The 18,126-nt window shown below is 46.6% G+C and overlaps 2 protein-coding genes across 4 annotated transcripts in view; one reads left to right on the top strand and one right to left on the bottom strand.

The window, feature by feature from the left end:
* The window catches only part of Cops2 (COP9 signalosome subunit 2), a 257,228-nt gene that overhangs the window by 89,060 nt on the left and 150,042 nt on the right, over nt 1-18,126 (top strand). The window lies entirely within an intron of this gene.
* The window catches only part of Galk2 (galactokinase 2), a 139,213-nt gene continuing 121,103 nt past the window's right edge, over nt 17-18,126 (bottom strand). For 2 of the 3 annotated variants that reach the window (XM_051144543.1, XM_051144544.1), the window contains exons 9-10: nt 12,053-12,254; nt 17-580 (exon numbers count right to left, since the gene is read on the bottom strand). In XM_051144543.1, the coding sequence (XP_051000500.1) occupies nt 379-580; nt 12,053-12,254 (404 nt within the window). In that variant the 3' untranslated portion in view covers nt 17-378. The remainder of the gene's footprint in view (nt 581-12,052; nt 12,255-18,126) is intronic. The other variant, XM_051144542.1, reaches the window with a different exon arrangement.

Raw genomic sequence — 18,126 nt, 5'->3', positions numbered from 1 at the left:
AAGGAAGCCAACAGTGACCGCCATTCAAGAACAATGCACACAGTTAAGCCATAAGTTTAATTGTAGCAGAGCATTCAATTAAGATACATTTTGCCATTCATCTTTAAAATCTTCAAATCAATAAATCTTAGTCATACTTCAAAGACCTATGTAAGCATATCTTTGGCTTTGATTCATAAAAAAAATATATTTAAGAGGGGAGAGTAGTCATTAGGAAACCTTGCTCTCACCATTTCTTTGGAAATGCATCCTGATAAAGAGCAACCGTACTTCATAACACAAAGCAGAAAGGGGACTGATTTTCTGTGGCACAGGAAGTCCTGCCAGCTCCTGCATGCCGGAAATGCTTTCCCTGAGACATTTTACACCGTTTAGGCCTCAAGGGAAAACCAAAGCCCCGCCTCCAGGCTTGGTAGCAAACAAGCTGTGCTTCTCCTGAGCCAGCCTGGAAGTGTTCCTCTGGTAATAAGCTTCATGCACGTTTGTGAGGAAGCTGGACAGCACATCAGCAGGCACTAGGGACACTGTGCAGCCTCCCCATCCTGCTCCAGTGAGTCGTGAGCCTTTGGCCCCAAACTTCCTAAAACAATGAAGAAAAAAAGAAAACATTACTACCAATAAATAAAAATAAGAGCCATTTGCTTGTTACAGTTATATCCTCTTGCCAGGTTCTAGGAAGAGGGTATGAGGGATTCAGCTATTTCAGGCTTCAAGATATATCTACTGGGGTCTGGGGAGATGAGTCAGAAGGTTGTGTCTGCCACTCAAGCAGGCACATGAAAGTTAGGCTCTGTAGCCCACAGCTGTGACCCCAGCATTGGCAAGAAGAGGTAGAGACAGGAGATCCCTGAAGCTCGGTAGCCAGCCAAGCTAAGAGAATATGAATTCTATGTCCAGTAAAGGCATCTATCTCAAAAAATAAGGTGGGAAAGTATAGTTTTAAAAACATATAAGGTGGAGAACTATGGGAAAAGTAAACCTTTGGCCTCTACACACATGTACATTATATGGATGTGCACCCACACACGTGTAGAAACCACACACACACACACACCCCACACGAAATCTAAATGGAATATAATTTACAACTTTTTTTCAGTGCTCAGGGCTGAGAAACTTTTTGGTGCTATCTGAAACTACTCCTTGGTACTAGGGGTAAATAATCAATCACTATCAGCAGTGCTTTGTAGACAGAACTCGAAGCACCCACTGGAGCCTTGATCCCTTGTAGCTGTACAGTAGACACTTGAAACTTGTGTAGCAAGTCTACAGTTAATCAGGAAGGAAAGCAGGAAGAAGATGGGTAGTAGACAGGCGTGACATGAGGAATCAATCACAGGGTCGGTCACCTCCAAAGAGGGTAAATCAAAACCAGTGTGTACGGCATTATACCACCCTCCACAGCTGCTCCAGCTGCGCCGCCTGCTGTTGAGAGCAGGGAGGTATGCAGGTGAACATGTTCCCGTGTGTGCACATGTACAGGTACACAAGCACCTGTGGAGGCCAGAGGTCAACATCTGGTACCTCCCTCCATGGTTCTACACTTTATTTTTGAAGGCATGTTCTCTCATTAACCCTGAAGCTCACTGATCTTGAAGGCCAGCTGGCCAGTGAGCCTCCGCTACAACAGTGCTAAGATCACAGGCGTTCGTTGCTATAACTGGCATTTTATGTTGGCGCTGAGAATGACCCAAGTGCTGATGATTGCACAGCAAGTACTTTCCTGACAGAGCCATCCCCAGCTCTCAGTTGTGTCCCTAAAGCTTATGTATGCCGACACCAAACTAGGGCTATGGGCTTTGTAGCTCAGTGGTAGAAGGCTTGCATGGCATGTATGCGATCTGGGTTCAATACTCAACATCACTGTGGGGGTGCAGTCCCCCAGAACTGACAGCCTAGGTTTATTCTGCATAAATTATTAGCACAGAACCTATTAGTAAACTCTTGGATGGCCGATTGGTTGGTTTGCTAATGACTAATGGAAAATCATGCAAACCTTCCCACAAAGTGGATGGGGAGCCTAGATATGCATACTGTCTTCCTGCACTTTCTGGGACTGAGATGACAAATGGGACCAACAAGTCTATAAACTACCATGTAGCCAGAAATTGTTGCAGTTGCCATTAACTAGCCATGGTCTCAAAACTTCGAGCCGACCTAGCACAAAAGCCTTAAATGCAACCAAAGAAGGATTGGTTCCCTCCAAATATGTAATTTATTCTAAAAACAAAATATATTTCCAATTAACTTTCCTAATGAAATTGACTCCAAATTAGGAATAGATTTAAAATTTCATAATTAATTTAGCCTAATTCTGTCCCTGCTTTCCCCTCCACTTCCTGGAAAACATCAATAGACTAAATAGAACATTACTCCTCCTTCAGGACATCAGGGTTACTATGGCAGCTACTCACTTTTCCCTCAGTGATGCTCCCCACTGACTGAATCCTCTGTTTTATTCAAATATGTTTTTCTTAAATGTGAAAAAGGTACTTACAACTATAAAAGGTTACCAATTTTGAGGACCCTCAAATAGCAGTTTATAGACTCCTAACTGAATCCAGCACAAACTCCATCATCGAGGCTGAAAAGCTGCTTTAATCATGAGATTCTAGAATAATCTTCAGTTCCTAAGCTAGAAAGGGAACTTTTTATAGTTTGTATATTTCAAGGAGAAACGTTGCCATGGTGGCCACATCACACACTAGCATAGCTGAAGAAGCTGGGAGAAATGGGAGGCTCCTGGAAGTATCTCAGAAGGATCTGGGCGCCCACTTGACGCTCTATGAGCATCGTTCACCAGGTCTTTAACTGCCTTCCATGGGCCTTTCTGGTTTATTGTCATACACTTCTCTCTTTTTTTTTAGTTTGGGGCAGTGGTAGGGCGTATGTGGGAGGCAGAGGATGGACGATTATATTAAGACGAAGCCAACCTGTTCCAGGACAAATAGGAATACATAGTGTGTGTGTGTGTGTGTGTGTGTGTGTGTGTGTGTGTGTGTGAGAGAGAGAGAGAGAGAGAGAGAGAGAGAGAGAGAGAGAGAGAGAGAGAGAGAGAGAGAGAGAGAGATGCAGAAAAAAGTCTTAACTGCAATGTTTTCTTTCCACTGGGCCTTAGCGTGTCTTGTGCATGTCTCTGAAACTACAAGGAAGGTCTAAAGTTGAGAGACCAACAAAGCTGTTAAATTAAGAAGGAAGTATAGATGAGCCAAGACTGTTTAATAAGCTTTTTTACATCAGAAGTTCTGAGAAAACAGTAAAAAATTAAAAATATATCTCATTCACTATAACATATCAAAGAAGAAAGAGGAGAACTGCAAGAAACAACCCTGAAATCTCCCACATGCCATTGTGATGAGGAGCAAGATGGTATAAAAATGTGTTGTCAAAGCAACAACATCACACAGCAAAGGGTTGAGAGGAAACCAAGACTGACTGCCAGCCTGCTACAGTCCTCTCAAATGCCCTGCTTTCAATGAACTGGGCAGGTGGTAAAGCTCTGACACACACAGGGTGACAGGTGGTGGGGGACAGAAACAGCAAGTTATGCCTTTCATTTCAAAATAAGTGATTTATGCTTTATACACACGGGTGTGAATTACTTGGGAAATCTTAAGTATAGAGATTCATATCATATTTCTCTGCAGCCCAGGACAAGCATAGCTCTAGTTTTTCAGTAGGCTGTAATGAATGTAGCTGGACATAAGATACAAATAATATGTTGGATAAATGTGAGCAATGCACAGTGTCACCTTCACTGCAGAGTCCTAGTTTCCTCTCTTTGGAAACTGTCAAGAATTTCAGGAAAACAAACTTCCCAGCACAATTCCTACAAGTTCAGACTGTGTTGGAGTCAAGAAACCTCAGCATCCTAATGTTGCTGCAGGAAGGCGGCATGGGAAAACATGTCTACAGGTGTGTTCCAAAGGCCAGAGAAGCAGAGCTTCTGTTTGAGTGAACAGGGTGCATCGTCTATCAGTGTCCCTAAAACCCCTTCCCAGGAGGAGATGTCCCCACTACTCCTCCTATGTCCCAACAACAGAGGTATAGTTTCTCCATGCTCCAGTGTTTGCTTGGAGTGAACAAATTACACGAACTTATTTGGCTTTTTAATATAGCAGATAATGGACCACTCACAGGATGTGTGCGCCGCAGTGTTCTCCACCTAGAAAGCCTCTCCCCAGTATTGATGAGGGCTTCTCCTTTGCCACCCTCCACTAGCCCCCCCACCCCAGGCCTCCATGATCTAGCCCCTCCCAGAGACCAAGTACAATTAGGGTAGGATTGGATACAGCTGGATATTCAGGTGAGGGTTTGTGACCCTCCTATCCCTTCTATTTGGGGATCAACCAGCCCAACTGAAATGATCTTGCAATCTGTCACAGCTGAATGCCCCAAGATGGCTGTAGCTTGCCTAGACATTTGCCCAAGGAGATGTGAGTCCCCAGGACAAATACAGTGGCACTCTCTCTCTCCTCCATGGCAGGGCATGAGGTCAGCATGCGACCCAGTGAAGGTTCAAACGTCCATCACTTTGACTTGGTGAGGAGCGACTCAGGAGGCTGAGCAGCCCAGCTAGAGTCTCAGGGCTGAGGGAAGACTGAGGAGAGCCCAGCGAGAGGATGTCTGCACCCATTCAATCCTGAGCATCTGCCATTTGTCTTCTTTAATAGCTTGGGCAATAACAACAATAATATAGGGAGAAATCTTTCCTAATTTCAACAAGTGACCAAACATAAACAAAAAGCATTAACTTTTTTTTTTTCTTAAGTAAAGTTAAGGAACCAATAACAAATGGGCTGCCCCACATGTCCTACATGACTTGGCTTCAAAACTATTCTGTGTTCCTCAGGAAATTCCACTTTAAATTTTAAACTTATTGTTTGTTCATTTAAAATAGACATTTCATAACGGGGCAAATACTGCCTTCTTCATTATTTCATCTCATCTAATTAAAATTCTAACGTTAATTTAATTTTAAAAAATCAACCTAACTACATAAGTGTAATTTCCTTCTGTTTTTTATTTTCTTTTCTGTCTTGACAGGGTCTCATCTTGCAGTTCCTGGCTGGACAGGAGCTCTTATGTAGCTACAGCTGGCCTTGAACTCCCAGCAGATTTCATGACTTAGTCTCACAAGCACTCACACTAGCTCTTAGCTCTTAGGTCTTTGTGTTCTAAACTGAAAAAAGAAAAAGAAAAGAAAGAACAAACATTAGTATTATCTCTGTTTAGGCCCTCTTTTGTACTTGGTCATGATTGTGTGTTCGATGCTGTCCTCCTGCGGGTCACACACGCCTCCACTGTGTGTGTGTGTGTGTGTGTGTGTGTGTGTGTGCGCGCGCGCGCGTGCCATTCAAGCTCCATCCATACACTCAGCTATGTATCTTCCCATACAAATAATTTCCAAATTTTTTCCTCACACACAAAAATTTTAAAGTGCTACAAGGCAGCCAATGGTCGAGAGTAGCAAAAATGTCATTGGCAAATACTGCCCAGTGTCTCTCCATGTCAGGGAAGTCTGGGGATGGTGTATTTATTAAACAAAACAGCACTTGCCAAAGTGGCCCATCCCTGGCATTCCCACGTCCCTTCCAGCACTTACAGCACCTCTGTGTCCCAGAGATGATGGCAGGGAACCCGAGGTACCCGGGCTTCTAAGGCTCTTCACTGCTCTCCAGACCCCCTGAACCCACTGCTCACTGCTCTTCTTTCTGCTCCGTTTTCCCCCAGGGTTTTGTTTTGGTTTGGTTTTTCATTCTTTACCTTATTCCTGGTATTTCTGGCCATCTTCAGCACCCCTTTCCTGCATTATCTTTTCTCAGACACCTATATAGAGACAGTGACTTGGCTTCTATGTGAGGTTCAGGCTGGTTTTGGGCAAGGAAGGTGGCAGTGGCAGTGGTGCCCAGCTCCCCTGCAACTGTCCTCCCAGGGCCCTGACATGAGGAGATGCTGGCACTAACAACTGGGATGTTTAAAGGACGTGAGCTATGGTTATATAACAGTAAAGAAGCTAGTCGTTACACAAGGAGCCTACGGACCTGACCACTTAGGCCAATATTTTCATTATTCTGGAAGATAGCCTTTCAACAGGGGAAACCGGATGACAAAATTACAGGAGAAGCATAAACTCATCTGATCCCAGGCCTGGCAGTATGTAACCATAACCCCAGGACCTGAAAGACTGACAGAATTAGTCATGGATTCAAGGCCAGCCCTGAATGCTGTCTCAAAAAGAAGTAATAAGAGGAACTGGATATTGGTATATAGTAACAGGCTTCATAAACAAAACCAATCCTTGTTAGAGGCAATGAAATGGAGTACTTGCTGGGGGCAGGGGGGCGGGGGGTGGGGGCAGGTAGTATGTGGCAGAGTGCTTGCCTGGCACCTAGGAAGCCCTCAATTTAAATCTGGGCGCCAGCATGTAGAGTGAGCAGTACTCCTTACACAGAATATACTCCGTACACAGCTAAGTGTTTACTCAGAAAACTAATGCAGCAGATGGGAAAAGAGTCAGAAACATTCTAACTGCCATTAAGTGCTGTCGAGGGGCTGGAGGGATGTCTAGCTGTTAAGAGAGCTCATTGCTCTCCAGAGGACCCAGGTTCAGTTCCCAGCACCCATGTCTTGTAGCTCACAACTGCCTGTAGCTCCGGCTCCAGGAGACTTTTGGTCACCTGAACTGATGTCATATACACACACACACACAGAGAGAGAGAGAGAGAAAGAGAGAGAGAGAGAGAGAGAGAGAGAGAGAGAGAGAGAGAGAGAGAGAGAGAGAGAGAGAGAGAGAGAGATATTTTAAAAGAGTTTTCTGAAACAAAATTTGAAATTAAATAAAAGATACATTGTTAGGAGTTAGTTTGGTACTATGTAGGCAAATGCTAAATACTGGTCCCGAAAATCTTGGTGCTATGCAGATGAGCACATTCTCATGTACACAAGTGATGTCCTATAAACTTTGCTTGTTAATATTCTCTGGCTGGTTAAATAAAGTTGCTGACGGCCTATAGCTGGGCAGAAGAGAAGTAGGAGGAGCTTAGGTCCCCAGGCTTAGGGTCAGATAGAGACCACAAGGCAGGAGAAAGAGAAGTCACCATGGGGGCAGTAAGGACTATGACACATAGCCATGAGGGTGGACCTGATGGAACAGGAGCAGCCAGGAAGGTACTGTTATGGCAAGTGACTTGGGGGTGGGTAGCTGGGAAATAGCAAAATAGCTTAGAGCTTAGATAGCTGTCCAGTTACTGTGCCTTAATGCTTTTATAAATCTAGACAGTCTCTGTTGCGATTACTTGGGAACTAGCTGGGGTAGCCCTCTAGAGTCTAGTATCTTTCCACAACAGTGTATTTCCAAACTTATCTAAGACATGCTCTCAAACCCTTTCACTAAAACCACAAAGGGCTCCAGGTGGTCACTGGACATCAAAAGACAAGTCCAAAATCAGCGCTCTGGATAAAGAGAAGCAGAGCTGGACCTCAGAGTCCTAAGGTCCAGTGCCACCCCCCTTGCCCCACGAGGCTTTGCACCAAATTCAAATGCTGGAAACCATGGTAACAAGGCTTCTCACTAAAGAGCTTCAAAGAAAGGAAAAAAAGGCATTCAAATGGCCCATGGCTGAGTGTAATCCTTCTCAGCATAGTCCCTGGAGAAAGCTGCAGGTGTGGGAGTCAGACTCACCCACCTACTGACTGACTGTGGAAAGCTGCTCAAATTGCTCACCAGTCTAATGGCTTTCTAGATCCATTTCTTCTCTTGCCCTTCCTGTTACAATGCCTGTCTACGGCACTTCAAGAGAATTCTGACCTTGAGTTCTGAAAAATAGCTGACCCCCAAAATAATTGAAAAAATTTTTTCTTAGTCAAAACAAACAAGTAAACAAAACCCAATAGTCCTTTTGATTCCTCTCTGTCTCCCACACAGCAGTGGTCTAGAACCTTCCATGTGGCATTGAATCACTTATCAAATCTGTTGCCCCTTTCTCTCCTGGAAGCCAGAATCCTCCACACAGCTGGCAGCATCCATGAGTGTGACTCCTTCCCACAGACAACAGGGTCCATGAGTGTGGCTCCTTCCCACAGATGACATGGTCCATGGGTGTGGCTCCTTCCCACAGATGACAGGGTCCATGGGTGTGGCTCCTTCCCACAGATGACCGAGTCCATGAGTGTGACTCCTTCCCACAGATGACAGGGTCCATGGGTGTGGCTCCTTCCCACAGATGACATGGTCCATGACTGTGACTCCTTCCCACAGATGACAGGATCCATAGGTGTGACTCCTTCCCACAGATGTCATGGTCTATGAGCGTGACTCCTTCCCACAGATGACATGGTCCATGAATGTGACTCCTTCCCACAGATGACAGGGCCCATGAGTGTGACTCCTTCCCACAGATGTCATGGTCTATGAGTGTGACTCCTTCCCACAGATGACAGGGTCCATGGGTGTGGCTCCTTCCCACAGATGACATGGTCCATGACTGTGACTCCTTCCCACAGATGACAGGATCCATAGGTGTGACTCCTTCCCACAGATGACAGGGCCCATGAGTGTGGCTCCTTCCCACAGATGACAGGGTCCATGGGTGTGGCTCCTTCCCACAGATGACAGGGTCTATGAGCGTGACTCCTTCCCACAGATGACATGGTCCATGAATGTGACTCCTTCCCACAGATGACAGGGTCCATGAGTGTGGCTCCTTCCCACAGATGACAGGGTCCATGAGTGTGACTCCTTCCCACAGATGACAGGGTCCATGAGTGTGACTCCTTCCCACAGATGACAGGGTCTATGAGCGTGACTCCTTCCCACAGATGACATGGTCCATGAATGTGACTCCTTCCCACAGATGACAGGGTCCATGAGTGTGGCTCCTTCCCACAGATGACAGGGTCCATGAGTGTGACTCCTTCCCACAGATGACAGGGTCCATGAGTGTGACTCCTTCCCACAGATGACAGGGTCTATGAGCGTGACTCCTTCCCACAGATGACATGGTCCATGAATGTGACTCCTTCCCACAGATGACAGGGTCCATGAGTGTGGCTCCTTCCCACAGATGACAGGGTCCATGAGTGTGGCTCCTTCCCACAGATGACATGGTCCATGAGTGTGGCTCCTTCCCACAGATGACAGGGTCCATGGGTGTGGCTCCTTCCCACAGATGACAGGGTCCATGAGTGTGACTCCTTCCCACAGATGACAGGGTCCATGAGTGTGACTCCTTCCCACAGATGACAGGGTCTATGAGCGTGACTCCTTCCCACAGATGACATGGTCCATGAATGTGACTCCTTCCCACAGATGACAGGGTCCATGAGTGTGGCTCCTTCCCACAGATGACAGGGTCCATGGGTGTGGCTCCTTCCCACAGATGACAGGGTCCATGAGTGTGACTCCTTCCCACAGATGACAGGGTCCATGAGTGTGACTCCTTCCCACAGATGACAGGGTCTATGAGCGTGACTCCTTCCCACAGATGACATGGTCCATGAATGTGACTCCTTCCCACAGATGACAGGGTCCATGAGTGTGGCTCCTTCCCACAGATGACAGGGTCCATGGGTGTGGCTCCTTCCCACAGATGACATGGTCCATGAGTGTGGCTCCTTCCCACAGATGACAGGGTCCATGGGTGTGGCTCCTTCCCACAGATGACAGGGTCCATGGGTGTGACTCCTTCCCACAGATGACAGGGTCCATGGGTGTGACTCCTTCCCACAGATGACAGGGTCCATGGGTGTGGCTCTTTCCCACAGATGACATGGTCCATGAGTGTGGCTCCTTCCCACAGATGACAGGGTCCATGGGTGTGGCTCCTTCCCACAGATGACAGGGTCCATGGGTGTGGCTCCTTCCCACAGATGACAGGGTCCATGGGTGTGACTCCTTCCCACAGATGACAGGGTCCATGAGTGTGACTCCTTCCCACAGATGTCATGGTCTATGAGCGTGACTCCTTCCCACAGATGACATGGTCCATGGGTGTGGCTCCTTCCCACAGATGACAGGGTCCATGGGTGTGGCTCCTTCCCACAGATGACAGGGCCCATGAGTGTGGCTCCTTCCCACAGATGTCATGGTCTATGAGTGTGACTCCTTCCCATAGATGACAGGGTCCATGAGTGTGACTCCTTCCCACAGATGACAGGGTCCATGGGTGTGGCTCCTTCCCACAGATGACAGGGCCCATGAGTGTGACTCCTTCCCACAGATGACAGGGTCCATGGGTGTGGCTCCTTCCCACAGATGTCATGGTCTATGAGTGTGACTCCTTCCCACAGATGACATGGTCCATGAGTGTGACTCCTTCCCACAGATGACATGGTCCATGGGTGTGGCTCCTTCCCACAGATGACAGGGTCCATGGGTGTGGCTCCTTCCCACAGATGTCATGGTCCATGAGTGTGACTCCTTCCCACAGATGACAGGGCCCATGAGTGTGGCTCCTTCCCACAGATGTCATGGTCTATGAGTGTGACTCCTTCCCACAGATGACATGGTCCATGAGTGTGACTCCTTCCCACAGATGACAGGGCCCATGAGTGTGGCTCCTTCCCACAGATGTCATGGTTCATGAGATTGACTCCTTCCCACAGCTGGCAGGGTCCATGAGTGTGGCTCTTTCCCACAGATGATATGGTTCATGAGTGTGACTCCTTCCCATAGCTGACAGGCTCCCTGTAATGTGGTCATGTCCACAACCCCTCTGTCTCCACTTGTTGCCCTCTCCTTCCTTCCCTGCTGCGACTCACACAGAACACGTCTGCCTACTGTTCCTTCGGGTCTCTGTTCCAGGGTCTCTTACCTAGAGATGCCTTCTTGAACTACTCAATAGAAAGACTTCCCTTCAGCGCCAGCACGCACTACACTTTCCAGTTTCTGTCAGCAACACTTATCATTAGCAATCAAATTGTTTTAATTACCGCTAATCTCTTTGCCCACGGAAATGTAAACAGGTGCTGTGACCATCCAAGGAGAAGAAAACACATGTGAGACTCCAGGAGGCTGACACATCCCATCCATACTGTTTCCGGGAAGATTCAAATCCCCCTCCCCTTTTTAAGCCAAAAGACACATTCCCCATCTCATTTCCTCTTATGTCCAAGACTGAAGAGTATTTGTCTTTTCCATTTACTGGACCCTTGATACTTTTTTTAAAAGAGCGTTTGAAATAAAACGAGCTCTGGAAGGGGTTTTGGCCACTAGTGAGCAAAGGCTGATGTCAGCAGGAAGTGCCTCAGCCATGCTGTGCGCAAGTCTCTGGCCAGGCCAGGCAGGTTTTGCGTGCCATTTGTGATCCATGGAGCTGCATGGTTTAAACTTTCTGACTGGGTGCGGTGTGTGCTTGGCAAGCCACAGGCGCCAAGTGGCTAATTACATTTCCATTGCTAGTTGCGTGCAGGGCTGTGTCATCGTCAGAGTGAGCTAACCCAGCTCATCCAACTCCCCTCCAATTTCCCTTTCAGTTCTCCAAGGTCAGTGTGGGGACCTCCCTGGGAGGGACACTCTATTATCCCCTATTCTTGCGCAATTACAGCAAGGTCTGGAGGTTTTGTGAAAGAGACTCTATCTTTACACTTCAGTCACGGCCAAGTTTATAAACTGGCCTCTCCTAGTCCTTATTTCCCCTAATTGCCCAAAATAAATATGGCAGTCTAGGAGGTAGGGCTTTCTAAGTGATTCTTTCCAGCCCACCTCCCTCAACAGAACTCTCAAGGTCAAGACCCTGTTTTGACTCTCTTCTCGCGAGAACTCCATTGCATTCCTAAGGGTTTCTGAAATACATAAAATGCCCACGGCAGAGAAAAGCTGCCTTCTAGTCATCTAGCAATGGAACTGGCTCCCGGCTGACTTCTGGGCCTCATAAAGCCAGGTCTCTGACCATCCTGCAGACGTGCAGGGAGAACCTGGGGGCGCTACGTTATGGGGACTGGAGTCTCTCATATAAGGATTCATTGAAATGATGAGACTATGGCTTTTTGTTCATTGAAACAGCATTCCCTGGTGGCAAGCTTTGGTCCCCTCGCGGCCCTCTTGGCTCACCGGCAAATGTCCACCAGCTGGTCCAGCTCAGGGCAGCTGCACTCATACATGTCCCGACAGCTTCTGTGGCTCTGGTTCATTAGCTCACCCAGCAGCTGGACCGCATTGTCCGGGGCGTCTTCGCACACCTGCTTAAACTGCAGCACACGTGCAGCCTCACTGTACACATGCTTTGCCCGCTGGTAGAGCTTGAAGCTGAGTTCTGAGGAAGGAGGGTCAAGGGGAAAGAGACAAGAAAGGGTTGTAAGACTACATAGTGCCAAGAAAGACTGTGAAGGTGTTGAGTGTGTGTGTAAGACAGCATGGGTGAGGGGGAGGCGGGGGTGGGGGGTGGGGTAGAGGAAGAGAGATGAGGGGGAGAGAGAGAGAGAGAGAGAGAGAGAGAGAGAGAGAGAGAGAGAGAGAGAGAGAGAGAGAGAGAGAGAGCCCAAGACAGCCTACTTGGGATTATCCTACCTCAGCCTCCCTAGTGTTCGGGTTACAGGTCTGAGCCACCACACCTACCTATGTACCTACCTCACACACAGTTTTAAGGGCTCCCACTTCATCTTCACTGTCAGTACCTACTAATTACCTAACAGTGGAACTGGCTCCACTCCACACTGACTTCTGAACCCCTAAAGCCAGTTCTCAGACCATCCTGCAGATGTGCAGGAAGAATGTGCAGGCTCTTCATCACGGAGACTGAGTTTGTCATTGATAAAAAACATCTACTGGTGAATCAGTTTCACTTCTTCCTGAATACTGATTTAGGACCCTCTCTTTCCCTCAGCACACCCAGACACACACACACGCACACACACACACACACACACACACACACACACACACACACACATCCACACACACACACACACACACACACACACATCCAGACACACACACACACACACACACACACACACACACACACACACACACACACACACACACACCGAACCTTGCCATGGCAAGCGAGAAGCAGCAGTTTCGAGCATGTCCTACATGTCAGCTGCCTTAAAGGTACAACCTCATGTCATTTGCAGCAGCTTAGAGAGATGAACAGAACCATTCCTTCTTAACAGATGACAGAGATGATGGGGTGCAGTGACCTGCTTATGTGGCGGAAGAACAGGCCAAGGATGCCCCACCCTAATGCTAAGTTCCTCCTAGTGTGCCCCACCAGAAAGGCCTCCAGAAGATGCATATCCCAGTAATTGTGTTTATAGAATTGTATGAGAACAAGAGTGGACTTGTTGGGAAGTACTGTATCAGTGGGAGGGGATGAGAGAGAGAACTGGGGGTGAAAACGATATTATACACATGTGGAAAATTATTGTAGAGAAATATATAAGTATAACTAATTACATATGTATAGAATTATATATATATTTAATATAAAGTTATATGTTATAGTATCATTTATCATAGCCAAAATAGAAAACAAACCAAATGACTAATAACAAAGAATTTTTGAAAAAATAAATCCACATCCATCTAAAAAATAGTTATTAAAATTCAAATTCTTGGACAATTTGCTAAACAGGAAATTGTGCAACATTGAGGGAAGTGACAACACAATAGTCTAGGTATAACTGGCACTAGCTGTAGCACACATACAAATATTTACGTACATGGCAGCCTACAGAAAGAACTACATGTCAATAGTACTTATCTCTGAGACCCTTCGTGGGTGGATTGTCCTCTGGATTCTGCACAGCCCTCACTGACTCTACCCACTGCAGTGACACAAACCTACCCAATAGCAGTGGCTGTATCACCTTTGCCTCATGCCCAGGATAACAGCTGGGGCCTTCCTGTGGCCAAGAGACACGCTGAATAGCTTGGGAGCTGGTGTGGTCAGTCTCAGGCAAGACCGGGAAATTTACAAACGCCCTCCAGTCACTAGGAAAGCGCCCAGGGATGGAGTGTGAGAGAGAGAGTGATGGTCTATCAGCCGTGTCCCAACTTGCTACCTCAGCTGGGCTCTGTTCTTTGTCTGTGAAATGAGACAGAGATTTACTTCTCAGGATCCTCGGGCTCTGCCCATTCGTAATTGCACGAGCATCTTCCTTTCTGCATGACCTTTCGGTGTCTCTGTGACTGTAGTGAGGATGCTCTCTGTGACTGCTGATTCTGCCTGTGCCCTTAGCTCTTCTACAGGCTGAGCAGTAGGGATCGCATTGGGAGGTCCTTGCTGTCTTACCAAAGGACAGGGAAAATCAATAAGAAGCCAGGGGGGAAATAGTAAGCACAAAAGATTTACTCCTCGGCTTTGGTACTTAGTACCTTTGTCTCGGTCATTCTTTTCTATAACCTGAGTTGGAGTCAACACTGACAGGCTAAGCTTCCCAAACAAAGCCCTGTTCCTTTCAGTTACTGCCTCAGTCCACAGCCATTTTCCCAGTGTTTACCATAGTCCATGCTTGGTCCCAATGGGGCCTCTTCCTTCAGCCAAGCTGCCCCATCTGTAGTTGCTCTAACAGCCTTTGCTTCTGGATATACTCATTCGTCACACACAGAAATGGCTTCTTGCCCTCTCTCTCCATGTCAAAACTTTACCTCATTCCAAAGGCTCAGGTTACATTTACATCATCCTTGAGGCCAGGAGGGGCTCAGCTGGAAATAATTTCTTGACTGAATTTGTACCATTCTTGCAGTTTATCCGGGGCCTTATGTACTTTCCATAGCGGTTATTTCTCAGAGCCTTGCAAAGGTTCTGCAGTCCTGAGGTTAGACCTCAAGCCTTTTAGCTCCATGCACCCCAAAAGTAATGCTCAGTCCATGTCACCTCAACAGTGTCTTGCATGGTAGCACCTGGTGAGTGTTTAAGGTTAATTATGATAAAATTGGAACTTTGCTTTTAACCCCAGTTCAAAACCAAAATACTGTCATCTGGGCTTACTGTTTTGTTCAAGAAAAGAAAGAAGAAAAGGAGCTGCTATTGACAGTTTAACTGAGTGTTGAGACAGAGGGAAGGGGACAGCCAGCAGGGGTCTTATTATTATTAAATTAGTAACTGCTGACACCAAGTGTGGTTGAAAAATAAGAAAAATAAAGTAAAGCCACTGGTTAAATATAGGTGGGAAGACACAAAACATGTTTTGTTCTGTTGGTAGCCAGGTCATGTGAATCCCACACACTATGCTGTCACTTTGCTGTTGCCGTAGTCGGCTCCAGTGAAATGGGAGAATGGTTTATTCTAGGACAGGGTGTCCAAAGATCCCGAGGGGTGGGGTGTGGGGGAGGGCAGTCTTTATCAACACAAAATGCTGCCAGACACCCTCTACATACCCTCACATCATGTGAAGAAACAGCAATGAGGAGGCTGGCAGCCAGTCACCGACATCCCCAAGTCAGAAGAAAAAGGCAGAGCAGACTGATTGAAAGAGAAATGTCCCCCAGAGGCTCATGTGATGGAACTCAAGTCTCCAGGTGGTGGTGCAACTTGGAGAAGTTATAAAATCCTTATGAAACCTTGGCGAAGGAACCCATCACTGGGGGCAGGCTGCGGGGATTATAGCCTTGCTAACTTTTTCCTGCTGCTCCTCTGCTTCCTGCGCAGATAAAACGTGATCAGCCATTATGGACTCTCTAGAACCACAAACCAAAATAAACTCTCTCCTATAAGTTGCTTTTAGGCATGATGTTTTAACACAACAACAAAAAAGGAACTGACCCAGGTGTTTCCAAGATGGGTGCCAATGGTTTCTTCCATATATGTTCAATACAACACAAGCTACAGAATGTATGTCATGAAAGAAAGGAAAATGGTGCTGGCAACTGTACTTTAACATTATTTTATAAAACTTGAGATTAAAAGCCAAGTATGTAGTCTTAGAAGCTTGCACTTACCTACTTAGGTGCACATGCACACGCATGCGCGCGCGCACACACACACCCACACACACGTATATAACAACAACTAATGGAAAAAGAGGTCATAAATTTGAAAGAGAGCAAGGATGAATATATGAGGAGGTTGAGGGAATACATGGAAGGGGGAAATTATGTGACTATATTATAATATCAAAAATAAAAATAGAAAAATAAAAACAAAAATAAAACATAAAATTTGAAGTTGACAAAATTTTTTAGAATATCAGCTTTAAGGTTCCATATGTTTCAGTTTTCCTTTTGAATGATGTCACCTCCCACAGTCATAGAATCACTGCCATGCCCAAGAGAGACCATGAAGCCACGCCCTCTGTGGGCACAGAGCAACACTGGTTGGGTGAGAGGTGCCTGCATTGTGTTGTGGTATGAACAGTTCCACACAGGTCAGTGGAGAATACCCCAGCAGAGACTACCACCTTCCTTATCTGCGTCAACTGCTATCCTGATGAAGCATTTTAAGTAGATTATAGCTGATGTATGTTTCTCCTTACCTATGTAAGTATGGCCTTCTATAAAATAAGGGTACACTATTGCTATCTACCTAACCCTGGACTTTCGAAGGTCTTGTGTAGCCAGCCAGTCCTTGGCTCAACTCTCCCAGGTGTTCCCATTTAAATTGCAGTCGGTTTACAAACGAAAGCCCACCATCCCGGAAGAAGGCTGACCTCCCTCCCTAAGCCAGGACATGGTCTCTGGTAGGCTGCCCTTACACCCATGTGCATATGGACAGCACTACTTGGACTCAGTGGGTATATAAAGGGCAGGAGGATACAAAGTTGGAAGGAGAACATGGCTGGAGGAATTGGGAAGAGTTGAAGAGGGAAATAGAAGAGAAAGGCAGGTAAGACCAAAAGTCCTTGTGTGAAATTCTCCGAGAATAAATACGCAGTTTTCAAACTTCACACAGTGTATTGGGTAGCTCTGCCTAGTAGGACTCTCGCACTGTGAGTCTGACATCCTAGGCCTCAAGATTGTATCAGTGCATATCTCAGGGGCATGACCCTAAGAAGACTCAAGAGAGTCCAGTAGGAAGAATCCACTTTCATTTTCCTGTCCAACAGCAACACACTCCTTTAGTATTAGATATTTTCCTTGAATGAATGTTTTGACATAAAAGCATACAGAAAGGTTTTCTTTATTAAACCCTTAGGTGTTTGTTCTGTGATGAGAAACACTCTGAGTGTGCCGCACACTACTACACCCATGGTCCCGGCAGCTACTTTCTCTCCTGTACAAGTGTCAGCAGCAAGCCCTCTCTGTGGGAGCATCTAAAGAGTCCTTGTACTGTTCACTCTAAAGTGGGTGGGGGGGAGACCACCATAGCTCCTGTCCCTGAACAGCAGTAACCCAGCAAGGGAGAGGGCAGAGGGGGCATCTGTTTTCACTCACGGCATAACGATCAAGCCCAAGGCTCCAGCAGATTTGCAGACCACCCCTCAGGAGGGAAGCAGTTCTTTGTTAGCGGGGTGTCACGACTGCCCTCTGGGGCTAAGGGTCTAGCCTGTTATATGTTCATCAAGCCTCTGTTGAACACTTACCCAAACATGGGAGAGCATCTGAACTGTTGTCAGTTAGCTGAGTACAGATGCCCATCTGCTCATAGCGCGTGTAACCTCGGTATAGGAGGCATTGCCTTAAAGATGAAGGGAGTTGTCTCTCACTGTGTTCACACTTTCAAACTGTGACACTCAGTGAGGTTCCTGCATCACTCACTGCCTCTCTTACCATGGTTTCCAAGCGTGGTAAACACCTCAGTCTAGGAATGGTTCAGTTTAGATAGTTCCAGAATTGAGTTCTGAAATCCCAGCATCAACTCTGACATCTCAGTGAACTGCAAGTGAATACTTCATTTGGTTGTTGAAGAGCTTTCATATGTACAATAAATTGTTTGTGAGCTCTGAATGTGCCTTCCAGCTCTATCCTCCATCCTCCATTTTCCTAGAACACTGGCCTCACCTGGTTCCTTGCTGTGATGAGATCTGCTCTGTGATCCTCACAGTCTGGTCCCTTCTGGTCTGTCATTCAGACCTCAGGCATTATCACAGCTTCAAAGACAGTTTCACCTAACTCCATTATGGAGCAGTTCCTCCCCAACAAGCACATGCTCTTCATCCTGGTTTATTCTCACCACTATCTAATTTTTATCTATTTTCCTATGTGCTCATTGATTTACTACACAACTCCCTTCAACCTGAAAA

Source organism: Acomys russatus, chromosome 4 (assembly GCF_903995435.1).
Source record: "Acomys russatus chromosome 4, mAcoRus1.1, whole genome shotgun sequence".
NCBI classification, from domain to species: Eukaryota; Metazoa; Chordata; class Mammalia; order Rodentia; family Muridae; genus Acomys; species Acomys russatus.
The sequence above is the reverse complement of the archived record's forward strand: the minus strand, read 5'-3'. Positions and strand labels throughout refer to the sequence as shown.